General features: G+C 38.2%; 1 protein-coding gene across 1 annotated transcript; it reads left to right on the forward strand.

Moving 5' to 3' along the window:
• The first annotated feature begins 1,759 nt into the window (after positions 1-1,759).
• aldh8a1 (aldehyde dehydrogenase 8 family, member A1) lies at positions 1,760-16,268 on the forward strand. The gene is made up of 7 exons (XM_036590726.1): positions 1,760-2,036; positions 4,089-4,236; positions 6,435-6,590; positions 7,411-7,560; positions 7,754-8,010; positions 8,836-8,997; positions 11,928-16,268. The coding sequence occupies exons 1-7, from the start codon at positions 1,902-1,904 to the stop codon at positions 12,378-12,380; spliced, it is 1,461 nt and encodes a 486-aa protein (XP_036446619.1). The 5' UTR covers positions 1,760-1,901; the 3' UTR covers positions 12,381-16,268.
• Positions 16,269-16,678: the final 410 nt, after the last annotated feature.

Below are 16,678 nucleotides of genomic sequence, written 5' to 3' on the forward strand. Positions count from 1 at the left end.
CCCTTTTGTCAGCATCTTTAATGGTCTTATATCATCAGTATATCATCCTACTAGCATTTAAACTAGCATTAAAAGCAATACTAAGACTGCATGATATGGACAAAATACCAAAGTTGATATTAGTACGTACTCTAGTTCTATTATTCCTTAAAATATAAAAAGCAAACTGGTGAATCAGTAATGTGACATGGTTAAATATTGGCCTGGATTGTTTTGACCAAAATAATTTACTTTTGTGATTGATATGGATCACAGTACAAAACATTGTGATTGATTAGAGGCCTTGTTTGCATTGCAGCCCTGCAGTATTGTCAAGACCAGTATCACAATATCTGTTAGCAAACAATGTATTGTGCAGCCCTGTGCTGTATTAAAGCCGCAGGTCTGTCAGGTAGACTTTACTTTTCTCTTTCACATTGCTGTATGGCCACGACATTACAGCAAGGGATCTCAGTCAACCTGACATCAAAACTGAGCTTTTCTAACTTGTTAGTTCATCTCTCTGTTCATACTAAAGCATGATTCATGAAATAATTTAAGAGACAAAAAAATCTCGTTCTGTAGTCTTTCATCAAAACGTTACGGCTTTTGCCCATCTCGAAAATGTCTTCTTATTTTTGGTTACATCAACATGCACCAGCAGCTGGGAAAAATATTAACCAATAATGCAATGTTTCACCTCCCCCTCCCACCACCCGACCTGACATGGAGAGAAAACGCTCAGCTAGCTCAGAAACCCTCCCTGTCATTGTGTATCGCTCTGAAAAAACTGCAGTATGGAAGGGAAAAGCATTAGGAATTTCTGTTTTTGTTGACTTCAAGCATTTTTTGCATGTTGCATTTGTAGATCTACAGCACTCTGTGAAAACTAAGTAACATTGAGTTCAGATGTTTTCCTAAAAATCTGTTGGCAGCGATTAGCTTAGTATACTCTCACTGGAGCACCTCTGGCCACTCTGCGTTTTTGCTCTGTCCTGGTTTCTACAAAACCTGTACCAGGTATACGGTTCAGGCATGTGTGGAGCTGAAACAGAGCAAAAATGTTTCTACTCAGGTAATAAGTGTACTGGAAATAAGGCTCCAAAACCAACTGGTTTATGTACAAATGTTGGGGAAAAAAAGAATCACAGAATAGTAGCTAACCGAAAACAAGCAAGCGTCCTTCATAATTAACTTTGCAAAATTGTGATTCTGATAATTTGTCATTTCTCATAATACTTATGTTCCTCAAGCTACATTTTTTATTTTATTTAGGCTCTTTTTAACATTTTGTCTATGACTGTTGTTATATATATAATTTAATGAATATAACAATATATTTAATGAATATAATGAAAATATCATTTTCATGCTTATCTCAAATCATTACAGCCAGTTTAGGTAATTTTATAATGCCATGTATTTTAAAGGTCTGAGTGCTTTTGGCGAGTGTTTAACTCCATCATTTTCTTCCCCAAAAACCTTCTTTTCTTGCTTTCAGAGCTGTGAAAATCTAAATTATTTCAGCCTGTTTTATTTGTTTGTTTGTTTGTTTACTGATATATTTATTTACTTACTAATGCAGTGATGTTCTCTAAAAGTTCTGGTACCATTTTCCATCTTGTATGTCATTTGTACAAAACCATTGAACTTGAAACGGTGCAGTGGCAAGGTTGGCCAATCGGTGACATGCATGTGAGAGTGAACTACCATCAAATCACAGGGGAGGCGGGGTTGGAATATGGGTGGGGAAAAAGGAGGGGTGCAAAACGTTAACTTTGATTGCGAAAGTGTGGTGGCAACTGCAGCTGATATTGAACCAGCTGCAGAGGTGCATTTCGTCCCGACTGCGTAGTGCCTTTATCTTGTAGTGGCACTAATTTTTGCTTTGGGCATCCAAATAAAACCCAGCAGCTGCAGCAATGTCAAACCAGGGTAAACTCGTGCTGGAAAACTACGTTGGTGGAAAGTTCTTGCCATGCAGCAAACACATAGATTCATTCAACCCTTCTACTGGAGAAGTTTATTGCAGAGTGCCGGACAGTGGAGCTGAAGAGGTGAGTGAAGTTTGGCCTGCATATCTGTGATTAGCTTAAATTCACTTGCATGATTTAGCTGGAGTTAGTGTTGCAAACAAGAAACTTATCCATGTGTTTTCTGGAATAGAGTCAAATAACTTTGGAAATTGTAGGAAAGCAGATTAATTAATGAGTAAACTCTGTAGATTGCTGCAGAGTCATGGCTTTGGCCTGCAGGGGCAGCAAGTGCACCTTTGCCCTATCAGACTTTACCATGTCAACAAAGTGATGACTGTGGACACAGCTGATGATTGAACAGCAGCAAGAAACGGCTCAGAGTCCACACTGGAAAAGTAATGCATTGTACTTACCTAATATAAAAGAAAACCACTATTTAATCAGCACATTTACTGTTGTGTTATGGGTAATTTCAGTACAGGACAGCTCTTACTCAGTGGAACTGAGGGGATGGTAATGTGTGTTTGACTCGACATGGTACAATATTTCACAAGCGTTGTTTAATATAAGAGAAATAGGCCTCATTCACTAATATCTTCCTAAGTTTTTTTTTCTCAGATTTGTTCCTGAAAAATGTCCTACAGAAACTACGCCAGATTCATGACGTGTTTGCACCTTTGTGCTCTTGAGTGTGCAGATTCTGTTCTTACCTAAGAACAAATCCTGAATAAGAAAACATTGTCAGAATGTTCATAAAAAACTGTGGGTTTTAAGAAGAAATTTAGCCCATTGTCCATTTTACCACAAACAGTTCTGTTGCACATACAGCATCCAAAACTTCTGTCCACACACTGCTGTGATAATTCACCAGAGATGGGTGAAACCTTCCTGTAAGTACTGTTACTTAAATGAAATAAGGACTTAAACAGAAGTTTCATCTTTTTTTTTCCCCCGAAATGTTTATAATTCAGTCTTTCAGAGTGGTTTGATGTGAAATGAGAAACTTTACAGTGGTGGTGATAGGAACCAGGGGTCATGTCTACAGCACAAATATAGCCATTTCATTTACTATCCAAAACCTTACAACGACCTGTATGTACCTCTCTGAACATAATTTTAGGCCAAAACTGTTGTAAAAAGACGTCTCTGTTATTCTTAATCGTTTGATGCACCAACTTTCTGTGAGGGAGCTTTTCCAATCACCATCACTGTGATTTATGTATGCAGACATTTTAAAAATATGTGGAATTCCCCTTAAAGTAGACATAAACATGGCTTCCAAAAAACATCGTGAGTAAAATGAAAGTTCCAGTAACCTTAAAATTTCTCTAGAACTGCAGTGCACGGATGTCTTAGTACATCCAGCCTAAGAACTGAAGGCTGTTATACTCTTTTCTTTTTGTTATAAAACAATGCCAAAGCTCGAAAAAGAGAGGGATGAGCAACAGCAGCTGAGTATTATTTATTTATTATAGTATTATTATTATTTATTATATTTATTTATTTAATTCAATTGATAAGTCAATAAAGTCATTCTAAGTGGTTTGATGTAAAATGTGCTGTTCTACAAAAACCTTTTTTTTTTTCACAGTGGTGAAAGGAAATGGGCCACAATGTCTATTTGCATCAATGTGTTTAAATCTCAGTGATTTAATTATGCAAAAAATTTGGTGGAATCACCTTCTGATTACAGAGAACTATTCACTAATGAATGTCTGATAATGCAACATCATTGGACATCTTATCTTGTTTGGAGAACTGCCAGTTCTGATGTTGAATTGTTTATGCCTGAATTGGGTCCATACGTTTCCTGTTTTCATAGATATCAGTCATACAGTGTCAGAAGCTGCACCTGCAAGTCTATTTGAGATCACTGTTTCATTTCACATGAAACCACATAAATGACTGTTTACATCTCTGTGTTTTCATTATAGAAAAATGTAGAAAAATTGGTGGAATTCCCCACTAATGACATTTATACTCCACCTCTTAACTGTGTTACTTCACAACACATGCTAAAAAACAAGAGGAGAATCTTCTTGTGGCAAGAATAATTAATAAATGGTAATGAGGTCATTATCATAATGCACGGGTTATTGTGTGTGTAGTCACCGTAAGAACCTTTGCCTGTAGGTGGAGGCTGCAGTGACAGCAGCCAAAGAGGCGTTTCCTAGCTGGTCAGCGAAGAGTCCAGCAGAGAGAGCTCGGCTGCTGAATAAACTGGCTGACTTGCTGGAGGCTCGTCTGGAGGAGTTTGCCCAGGCTGAGTCTAAAGACCAGGGTAAGCCTCAACACTCCACACTATAGCCTGCACAAGCAAGATTAGCTCCATAAACATTAAAGATATGATAAGTATTTTGTATTGTTATATTTTTTTTTACCCAACCTCCTAAAATTAGGGCCAATCGAATCATATTTACGCAGTTTTCCCCTGGCCATAATGAGGTGAGTTATGTTTGGTGTCTGAAGTTTGCTTCTTGCGCTTCAAGGCTAACAATAAGTAATGTTCTGTCGAATACATGGCACTGCAGGCCTGCTGTCAGCACAGGCAAACTGCATTTGAGCCAAAAGTAGGCCACATGTCCTTAAACAGTCCTGGGTCACATCTGGCAGAGAAATGATTGTATGTTGGCTTATGTAGCAATTTTTGTTAAGGGAAAAAAAAAATAGATTTAACACAATCTGTCTCAATACTAGGAACATTACTAAATATCCTACTAATATCATACAACCGAATTAAATTTAAATGATTATGTTTAAAATACGTTTAAAATTATTTGTGGCTGACTTAATTTTCCAGCACCTGGATTCAAGTGAATTCATAACGGTCATCTCATGACGATATGTGGGCCGGATGAAAGTAGTAGGGGAGAGCAGAGCACAACCTAAACCATTTTGTTTTTTGTTCAATAATTTTAAAAATATTGAAGTTGGAATGATCATGTTTTCATACAAACAACATATACATCTCTGCTACAAACAAACACTTGAACTTGTTTATAGCACCTACTGTTCATGTACAATTCCACTAAAAGTGATGGAAAGTGTGATGTTAACTGTAACAGACAGAAGGTTTGCTGTAACACTTGCTAGAAAAGTCTGACAAATTAGTACAAAGTTCAGTATAATTTTATGTTGTTAGAAACAAATATATTTTCCAACCATGCTGCATTACATATTATTTATCTCTAAGCCATACTGACAGATCAATTGATAGATAAACACACACATTAAATTATATGTGAATACTGACTTGAGACTGTGTGTCAATTTATTTGTTGTCCAGTGTAGGACAGCAAAGGAAAATCATGACGCATCAGTAAAATATGGAGCATTGTTTCTGAAGATCTACAGTTTTACCAGCTGTTAACATCAATTCCATTAATATACTTATTTAAAACCAAAATAGTAACATCTGAAAAATACTAATTAAGTCCCTGTTTTCAGATTTTTTTTTTCTTTTCCATCTTAACATCTGTGTAAACATATGGAACAAAAAGACAACATTTATTTTATTTGCCTTTGTTCGCTAAAGGTGACTTAGTTGTAACGCTGTGTAACAGCTAACCCAGCAGTACGGAGGCTGAACTTACGCCTAGCTAGCACTTGCTGTGAGCTTGTCACCTGCTTCAAAACTCTGCTACATTGTCAGCAACAAGATGGTGATTAAAGTAATATAAGGTTGGATTTTGTGATTTACACAAACAGCTATGTAACCGAAAAAATGTGTGTTGAAAAAAATTACCTACATGCCCTGAAAACACTCTTTGGCACAGATCTTAATAAAACACTGATGAATTGCTCTGAATTTTCATGGGAGACTGTGTCTAGGAAATGTGGTAATGTGGCCAGAAGCACACGCTGCTTGACTTTGTTTAACATCGTAAAAAGCCTGTGTTAAATTGTGCCCCGCATTAGTTTGTTCCCCGCACTCCCCTAAAAGTGGGCTTAAACTGGGCCACCACTCTTTTGCTATCTGGGGTGGTTTCTTGTAGAGCAAAAATGACTAAAAGGCTAAAAACCGTAGTAACAATCAGCATAAGCCTGAATTTTTGCCTATATGTTTTTTGTGTTCATAGACTTCAGTATGTCTTATGGTGTCAGAAACCACATTAGCAAGTCTATTTGAGATTACTTAACTGAAATTTGAGTGAAGTTATGACTGTGGCACTATGTTAAAAGCTGCCATTGCTCATTAGCTACGTTAGCCTCGTAGCTCCAGTGCAAAACTAAAGAAGCAAACTTTGAACCACGTCTTGGCTGACTGACTGCAGTTGGAGCAAGGGGAAAATTGAGTAAATTAGATTTTTATGGCTGAACCATCACTTTAAAGCTGTATTTAGGGGTCACTGCTGCTAGGATATCTGCCCTTTTATATCACAGCGGGGCCTGTAAGAATGAGTGTCTGCCCTTTTTGTGCTTAATGATCCAGATTGTTCTCTGCTCTCTTTCCTCCACCTGTTTCTATTTTTGTCTCAGGGAAGACGATAACCGCTGCCCGAAATGTTGATATCCCTCGTGCTGTATATAACTTCAGATACTTCGCCTCATCCATCCTGTACCACACTACAGAATGCAGTCAGATGGACCACATGGGCTGCGTTAATTACACCATCCGCTGCCCGGTGGGAGTGGGTAAGAGTGTGTGAGTGTGTGTGTGTGTGTGTGGTGTGCAGAGAGTCAGAAAGTCATTTCTACATGTACTGCCCTCCAGCTGATTTAATAGAGAGAATGAATGTGATTCTGTCAGTCTGTTGCTGCTCTAATAGGCCTCTAAAGCCATGTTGTCATTCATCTGAATCATCTGAAGATGGCGATTCAACTGCATCAGTTTTGGAATGTTAAAATTGATTACGGTAAAATAATAATAAACAACACAAAGTTTGGAATCATGGTTTAAATGAAGTTCATACTTCACAAGTGTCCAGTAATTAGCAGAATGCTATGAAAAAAAAAAAAAAGATTTGTCCAGAATGATGAACAAAGCTATGGGAATTCTAAAATAACTGACATAGCTGTATAGCACTGAGAAGAGTTATAATAAATTTAACCTTCCAATAAAATATTAATTATAAATGAAACATCTGAAATGACCTTTTAGAGAATATTTTGTATTACTTAAATCTTCATTGTGTTATGCCAAAAATGCAATAAATAAATAAATAAATAATGGCAAATGATTCCAAAGTTTTTGCAAACTTTAAAAGTAATTCTGAATTGGATCAAAATAGGCGAACGACACCTAACTATGTTGAAAATTGAGGTTTTATGATGACTTAAATGGCTTTCTAAAGAATAGTAATTAAATCTTGTCACTGGAGAGTGAGTGTTATGAGATTTCTCCCTCTACATGTGGATATTATATATACGTGAGGATATTATTTATACAGTGAGAGAAAGAGAACCACAATGGGCAGTAATAATGCAGTGATATAACACTGCTGTCTCTCCATAGCTGGTCTGATCAGTCCATGGAACCTGCCCCTGTACCTCCTCACCTGGAAGATTGCACCAGCCGTTGCTCTGGGCAACACTGTGGTGGCTAAGCCCAGTGAGATGACCTCAGTCACCGCCTGGATGATGTGTCAGCTACTGGAGGAGGCCGGTGAGGAGTGTGTGTGTGTGTGTGTGTGTGTGACCTGTAGCTTTGTGCTGTAGCTAGAAAAATTACAATATCAAATGAACTTCTTTCAATTTTGGAATTCCTTTCTCCACACTTTGGAATTCCTTACACTTCTGTTTCTTCTTACTGAACTCCTCTAAAAATGTTCCTTCTGTGTGTGTTGGTGTGTGTTCAGGTTTTCCACCTGGTGTGGTCAACATCGTGTTTGGGACTGGTCCGCGTGCGGGTGATGCTCTGGTGGCCCACCCTGATGTGCCTTTAATATCATTCACCGGCAGCACAGCTACAGCCAGAGTAATAACAGAGCGCAGCGCCCCCTACTGTAAGAAGCTCTCGCTGGAACTTGGTGGCAAAAACCCTGCTGTTGTATTCGCTGATGCTGACCTGGAGGAGTGCATCAGAACCACCGTGCGCTCCAGCTTCTCCAATCAGGTGAGCCCTTTCACTCAACTCAGCTCAGACACACAGCTCACACTGACTCTCAGAGCCACTGATTAGCTCGCTGTCATTTCAGGCATCAGAAGAGCCAGGGGTATTCCACTGACTTTTAAAGGGGAATTCCACTGACTTTTCAAAATTTTTGCCTAATTTGGTTGTTTAGATGTAAACAAAGTCATTCAGATTGGTTTGATGTGAAATACTGTAAGTGTTGTAGAGAAACTTGCGGTCAGATTTTTTTTTACAGTGGTGGTGATAGGAACTGAGAGTCTGTGTCTACAACACACACATATATATATATATATATATATATATATATATATATATATATATATATATATATATATATATATATATATATACTCAGAAGATATGTATAAGTTCACTGGCGATTTTTCATATATATATATATATATATATATATATATATATATACTCAGAAGATATGTATAAGTTCACTGGCGATTTTACATATACACTCACACATATATATATATATATATATATATATATATATAAATAAATAAATAAATAAATCTCAAAATGTCTGTGAACCTCTGAAACAGTAATTTGAAGAAATAACGTGTAAATAACAATAACTGTCAAGAGACACTCACTTGATCGGGAATAATTATTGTTGTTTTGTTTGTTTGTTTGTTTCTGTGTTTGAATGCTCTGTTTGCTGTTCTTGTCATGTTCTGTTAAATTGAAGTGACAATTTAAAAAAAAAAAATCAGTTACCTGACTATAAAATACACTGCCACGTGGAGGCGCTCATGCTCCATCAGTCCTACATCACCCCTCTCTTCTCTCTGGCAGGGAGAGATCTGTCTGTGTACCAGCAGGATCTTTATTGAGCGGAGTATTTACCCACAGTTCCTGGCAAAGTTTGTGGACGCGGCTCGACAGTGGAAAACTGGCGTGCCCTCTGACCCCTCCAACAACAACGGTGCACTAGTGAGCAAGGAGCACTTGGAGAAGGTCAGACAATGCAATATTACAGCATTATCACTCTTATCGGTGTTACATACACATGTCAGGTTGTTCTCAGCAGCAGGAAGGCTGAAATGTTATAGAATGAGTTTAGAGCTGTGAGGTCAACATGACATTTGTATATAAAATTATATTACAGTTATATCTGATTAGTCCTTATACAGTCATATGCAAAAGTTTGGAACCCCTGGTTAAATTACTTGTTTTGTTGATTAAGTAAAATATATTAGCACAAGTAAAATATATTAGCAACCCAATGGGGAACTGTAAAGCACAATTTTTATTTATTCGCTGAAAAAAAACAACAAATAGAAAAATGTGCCATAACTTTTGCACGGGCCACATTTGATGTTTATTTTTTCCCCAGTGTGTTAAATTCAATAAATAAACAGTAATTGTGCAATTTAAAATGTGCAGAAGTGTGTTCTCCGTAGAGGATGTGTAACTTATTAGAAGAAATATTAGAAAATCAACAAAATGTCATTCGACCAGGGGCACCCAAACTTTTCCATGCAAGATTTATTACAGTTATATAAGTTCAGACATATAATTGCTGTCAGATCAAGAGCTCGTAACATTTATTTTAACGTATAATTTTCATTTCAAAACGCCAGCTTTCTTATTTGGACAAATAGAAATGGTCCAGAAGTACTTGTTATAAAATTGCATTGATATACACTAAAGTTAAGAACGGTTATTCCTTCTCTTATATATTTCTTCTCCTCCTTGATAAATAGATGGAGAATTTATTAATTGGATAGGAAACTCAAGAGACAGTTGCAGCAACAGAACTGTTCAAATCATCTATAATTTGATGCTGTTATATTAATATCTGGGATCTGTTTCAATATGATGTTTGCCACACCCTCAGCAACTTCGATTTAGAAGTGTCATACCCAAAGAATTTGTAGAGAGGAGAATCGCCACTCGGTAATGTCTTTATGGTTTGTCAAACACTAGAGGGCACTCCAGAGTCAGTCCAAAATGAATGGGTTAATATGGGGCATTTTACACATTTAAACATTTTTCTGTAGAAAAATGCACTCATTTCGTGATCACAGAACAGCATAAAACACTGCAGTTATATTTTTGAACTCCAGTTTTAGGAGTTTATAAAGGAGCTTCTTGTATGTCCGTGTACTAAGCCATGACACTGGCCAGTCAACACTCAGTAGCAGTAACTCTAGTGTTCTACTGCTCAAAACCTGTTTACTGTAGAAAAAAAGAACTGTACAGGTAAGTGTTCCTTGTTTTTTTAGTGAAATACGACCTTCTACTTTTTAAACTTAAAGGGAGGTCCAGGACAAGTGGTGAGAAATTATTTTAACTCTTCGTTTTTAGCCGTTTAGCTCCATTTGTCCCCATTCATTTAGGACTTGCACGCTAGTGCCTTCTGGCATTTTTGGTCATATTTTTGATATAATGGGAAGAATAGGAGGTGGCCAGGATCCCCATAAACTGGCTCTGGTCATACCTACATTACAGAAGTGGCCAACTCAGCACCAAAGGAGGATGAGGAAGTGAGGAGTGTTTTTTTTCATCCAGAGCGGACTCGCCCTCCACTAGGTTAGCCTCAGGGAGCTGATATTCTAGCAATGCAAACTTTTTTTTGAGATACTGTATGCACATTTTGTGAAGAATTACCTTTTCTAGTTCTAAGCTTTGCTTTAAGCTTTTGATGTAGTAAAAATAGAAATGATTCATATACAGACAGATGCTTTCAAACACTAACCAGACAAAGGCGAGTGTGTGTAAAGCACTTTTCTGAGCTTGGCAAAAATGGTGTCATACATACTTGAATGTTTTTTTACATTCAAGCTCATCTGTGGCCGTCAGAAGGTGCTGGAATTTGGTAATTACAAGCCATTTACACTGTCACTGTTAGCTGAGGAGCTGCAGAGCCCTTTAGGTTGAAGCCTGAGACCACAGCACCGCCTGAAGTGGCTGACTGAGGGAGGGGCACCGTAGGTAGTGAGCACAGAAAGCCAGCTAATGGCCAGCAGCTAACCCCAAGAGACTGGCTTTTCCTTGCACTCTCTTTCCCCTCTTTAACTCATTACATTCTGATGTCCTTCAACATCAAACTGATCTTGCCTCAGACTGCAACTCACTACATGGGAGGTCAGGGGCTTGTTTTGCACTGTATGTATGTTGCATTATCTGTGTTTATTTTTGGCATACTTGTACAAAGGTAATAACAAAATTAATACAATAAGAACAATTTCAACCAGTATGTGAATCACTGTATCACCCACAACTGTTGCAATCTATTGCCTTTATTTTTGTTGGTGCTATCTGCATAGCCTTTAGCTTGCTAGTGGGCAAGCTAGAGTGTAAAGTGTTTTATTGCTAGGGCTTGTAAACAGCTTGGCCAGCCATTGTTTTGGAATTTAAAAAGGGAATTCTGACAGATCGCAGTGATTTCTGGGCAAGTTCTGATACTGAAAGTCGACTTTTGTGTGCACTTGATCCCTAGCCCCTCTGAGGGAATCGTATTTGAGCTATAGTAATGGAACAGCCCTTAAGATAGAATTAGGGGTTCCCCCTGAAGAGTATTGGGTTTCTTTTTTTTCCCCCATATGCTTGAAAATGCCAGCTTCACTTTACATTGTGTGTAAATCAATGCAATAGAAAACGTCATCACAAAATTACTCTTTGTTAAATCTCATTACATTAGCATATGTTACGTTTAAGTATGATTTTTTTCCCTTGTCCTATTAAGTTACTGTTTTGGTGATATGAGGTTTTTGTTATGACAACGGCAATATTCAAAGGTGCTACACTGTTTACTGATACTGGTACTGATCTTTCTTGTGAAAGCATGCAGAAAATAGCTTGGTTAATGTTAAGCTTGGCAGACCTTTGAATTCCAGTTTACTCTCACAACTTTCGTTTTAACTTTGGCTCCCTTTTTTCAGGTCAGAGGCTATGTGTCGTTGGCACGGGCAGAGGGAGCCCAGGTGCATTGTGGGGAGGGTGTCGACACTCTTAACTTGCCACCGCAAAATGCGGGTGGTTATTTTATGCTGCCCACCGTCATCACCGGGGTAAAAGACTCCTCCCGAGTGATGCAGGAAGAGATATTCGGCCCTGTCACCTGCCTGACCCCCTTTGACCAGGAAGAAGAAGCGATAGCAAGGGCTAACGGCGTGCGCTATGGCCTGGCAGCCACGGTGTGGTCGCGGGACGTGGGGCGAGTGCACCGGGTTGCTAGGCAACTGCAGGCTGGGATGGTGTGGACCAATTGCTGGATGATCAGAGATTTGAACCTCCCGTTCGGGGGCATGAAGTGTTCAGGCATCGGGAGAGAAGGAGGGAAAGACTCCTATCACTTCTTCACGGAGGTCAAGAGTATCACAGTCAAACACTGAGTTACTGCCAGCACAAATACCTTGTAGCTCCACCTGGCTGGTGTACAGTTAGAGACTGTAGCTTATCTGTTAAATGCTTTTTTGTGTCTACACAGTTTCTGACCACAGATCTGCTCTTGGCTGGATAGTTGGGTGGTGGTCCACTCTCAGTCTAGCAGTGACACTGATGAATGTGAAAACTTGTCCCAGCACCACACACACTACCATGTCAATGTCACTGCTATGCTGAGAATGATCCACTACCCAAATAATATCTGGACAGCAGTGGTCCTGGGGTCAAAAACTGACCAACAATGAATGGGAATGGGATGAGAGAGAGAGGAGAAAATCAAGCTCCACTCTTGCTTAACATCTGAAAAACTGTGCATGACAACAGGGATGCTATAGTTTGTAACTGTCCACCTATATAGGGATCCAACAAGGTAAGGGAAGCTTATAAAATGGCCAATGAATGTTCCTAATAAAGTGGCCCATAAGTAGAAGTATTCTCACTGGTCACTTTATTAGGTACAGTCCTGTGCAAAACTGAGACAGCACCATAAACTTTATTTAATTTCCAGTCAAAATGACCAATAAATACAGGATATTTATTTTCAGCATCAGGAAATATGTATTTAACAGGAAATTACACAGAAGCCCCAACAACTAAATCTAATATCACATTTGTATGTATTTTGTGTTTGTCCACTCTTTGCCTTTATTACAGCTTCGGTTGTTTAAATGAAAAGTTTTGGAAACTCCTGTTTTTCACTTATTGTCCTGTGACTTTCTCCTTCCTTATGCAAGTGGATTATTTTATATCGAATCTCTTCAGAAATATCTCCTGAAAAATGAATGACTTCTTCTTAATGGCCAATTTGACTTGAAGATTAATAAATGAAAGGTGGTCTTTGACTTTTGCAAGGTAATAAAGTAGCCAGTAGGTATACAATATATTTACCAAACTGTAAATCATTAAGGTTATTAATCACAGCAAGCTAGATGTAAATGTTTCCACCTACCCTTCGCATTCCTTTAATATTGACATTAGCTTTTATAAGTGCTACTTTACACTCATGAACGCACACCCGTGTCATGTAGAGCTGTAATTCGATTGGCCTGCTATCATTTTCCCATGGCCTTGATCTGATTTGGAGTGTGTGTTGGCAGTTTTGCAGAGTGTGGCAAATGACTTTTACATACACACACACCATTTTCTGTAGAAGCCCACAGTCATCCTGTGCTTCGCTGTAACAGAATGTTCTGTGTGTGTGCATCAGCCCCTGCTGCTGTTCCACTGTTCCCCTCACGCTGTCCACACAACAATCTGACTTGCCACATCGCATCACACACTGGTCCAAGTAACAAACTCCAGAAAATTAGTCTGGCCGTTCACTTCATCTTCATGCACTGTTCTGAGGATCCAGAAAGCACAACAGTGCGTGAAAGAAACAAAAACAATGTAGACATTTTCTCTGATTATGAGAAATGTTTTAGAGAATTGGATATGTGTTTCAGAAACTCTACACTTGACTTGGACTGAGCGACTGGAGCTTGTAATGAGCCCAACAGGACCTGATTGCTCATGTTTGGTTTGGTTGGCAGAGATGAAGACCAGTGGGGTCACTGACCTGGGGCCTCTGACTCTCATAGGCATCAGACCACAAATAGCTCAAATACTTGGGACAGTCTCCTGCAGATACAAACATTAGATTAACAAACAGCTATTGAATGTCTGTTGAAGAAACTAAATAATTATAAGAATTGAAGAAGTTTTATCTGCTGTCAGCCCAGTTTTATATTATCGACTCATGGGGTTTCTGTTGTTGCACTTTAAATGAGATGTTTCAGATGGTGCAGTGATAGTGGTGATAGTGTTTACACTTTCATGTGCGCAGTATCATTGCATATTGCATTATCAGTTTGGCCTTAAAGAAAATGGGAAGAAATCATGATCACCAACAATTCCTGTTGCTCAGTAAAGTCACATACATACATTATCTCCCACTCATTGCTCGCTAGCAGCTCAACATTCACAACATTTCACACAGAGAAAAAGGTGTCCTTGTTAGTCTGATAACAGAATTAAAAATAATTAATATATAAATAAAAATTAAGTTGAATTAATTGGGAGATGGCCACTAGGAAGCCTGCAGAAAAAGTTTAATGAATAAATGTTTTTGTTATGTGTTATTGTTTATAGTTTGGGGGGCCTCTGATGATCTCTTCCTGTTGGAGATGTGGGAAATAAACTGCGCATTATGGAAGGTTTGTGCAGATTAAAAATGTTGGGATGTTGTTAGAAAGCATTGCCTAAATAAATAATTTTTTAAAGCAGAATTTAACTGTAATTTTAGACAGTTGATTTTTTATTTATCACATTGTTATTTTTTCTATGGTGGCTATTAGTTATCGGTGCTATGTGGAAGTTTAATAGCGTAGTCTGGTCAGGTTTTATTTGGCACTTTGGCTGACGATGGGCCGAATTGGGTTCCGGAGACTCTGGTCAGTTTGTGACTCAAAACTTGATGATGGATCAGGTTGGGTTAGGTTTGCAAGTTTGTCAGTTTCAGGTTGAGTTTAAAACCTAATAGATGTTCATGGCAAGTTGGGATTAATCTGAAAGTTCTTGGGCTGTATTTGTGTGTGGACCAACAATGACTGATTACTGAGGACAATAATTTCCCTAAGTTATAGCCCAGACTGCTTTTGCAACAACAAGAGGTCATTTAAGGCCTCATATTCTGCATTTTCTTTGGTCCATTTATGATGTTTGTGTGGTTTTGTGTACCCAAAACAGTCATAAGCCATTTTTCCATGACCGTTTACCAACCTCTCTTTATCCCTCAAAATGAAACAGGCTGCTTTTGCTACTGTGTCTTTAGGACTGATATATGTAAATGGGCTCTGTTCTGATTAGTTGCCATTTTGTGACTCATTCAAAAAGCAGTCCAGGCTGAAACACTCGTTAGAACTTTAACATAAGTGAGAGGAACTAAACTGCTATAGGCTGAATAGCCAGATATGTGTAATTGCAATGGTTTTCATGACCTCTGTGGGTTGTTTTAGCAGCTTAGTTGCCTTATGTGGACTGTATAGAGTTGGAAGTGAATGATAAGTTTTAAATAAACAATGTTTAAGTACTACATCAAACCTTTTTGTTTTAAACTGGTGAGGAAAATTCAGTTTCTGTGAAATAGGCCCCTCAAAACACTCTCATAATAGAAGACAATGGAAAGCTTCCAGCATCTGCCCACTGATTTCTACTATGAGTATTTTTTGAATTAACTGGTTTTCTGTTCTGGTTTTCTCAAAACTATTGCACAAGATAATAGACCATATGCAACAGATTCAGCAGATAAGGATTTGAACAACACTGAACTATTACTTTAACTGAAGTCTCTTCAGGCCCTCAATAGCTGTAAAATAAGCAAACAGTGAGTGGAAAGTCATGTGAAGTTTGCAGGTTTGGATTGAGGACATGAATGGTGCAAAAAGGAAGTTTTAAACTTCAGTATGAACATAAAAAATAAAACATCTGGCTACAAAAGACTTTGTGAGGTGTGGTGGATTGGCACGACGCAGAGAGAGTGAATATTGTGTTAATGAAAGAGGCATTACAGCGTCTGGGAGGAAGGCTGCTTTAAGAAAGCAGAAAAAACATTGAAGGAAACGTGTAAATGTGGTCAGTCACGTCCCTCCGTCATTCAATCAAAACGCTCAGAGGCCCACTGCCTCCACACCCAGCTCAGAGTAAGCTTTTATTTTGACTTGATTGCAGGCGATGCCCACAGCATTCCAAACACACACAAAGTACACGTAAAGTCTGGACACATCTACTCATTTTCTTTATTGATACCGTTTTCCACATTTTTGAGTAATGATGAAGACATCAGAAGTATTCAGTGACCAAAAAACGGCCCATATCCTACATTTTCTGGTATGTTATTGTTTTCGCTGAGGTCCACTTTTGCAAGGTTTTACTTACATAAAAAAGTCATAATTCCTTTTTTCAAAGCCATTTTCGACATCTCTTTGTCCATTAGAATTAAACAGACTTCTTACTGTGCCTTTAGGAATGATATACAGTATGTAAAGGCTTGAACAGCCCCAGTCAAATGACATGTATTGTTGATTTTCTAAGTGAAAATAAGTTAGCACATACTCTACAGAGAACACACTTAAATATGGCATTTTTCTGCTAATTTTAGTGCAAACATTTACAGTTTATTTGCTGAATTTAACATATTGGAGAAAATAAAGTAGAAAATATTAAATCTGTCATAACTTTTACACAGGCACATTTGTTCCAATTTGTT

The sequence above is a fragment of the Colossoma macropomum genome, unplaced genomic scaffold, assembly GCF_904425465.1.
Source record: "Colossoma macropomum unplaced genomic scaffold, Colossoma_macropomum, whole genome shotgun sequence".
NCBI lineage: Eukaryota > Metazoa > Chordata > Actinopteri > Characiformes > Serrasalmidae > Colossoma > Colossoma macropomum.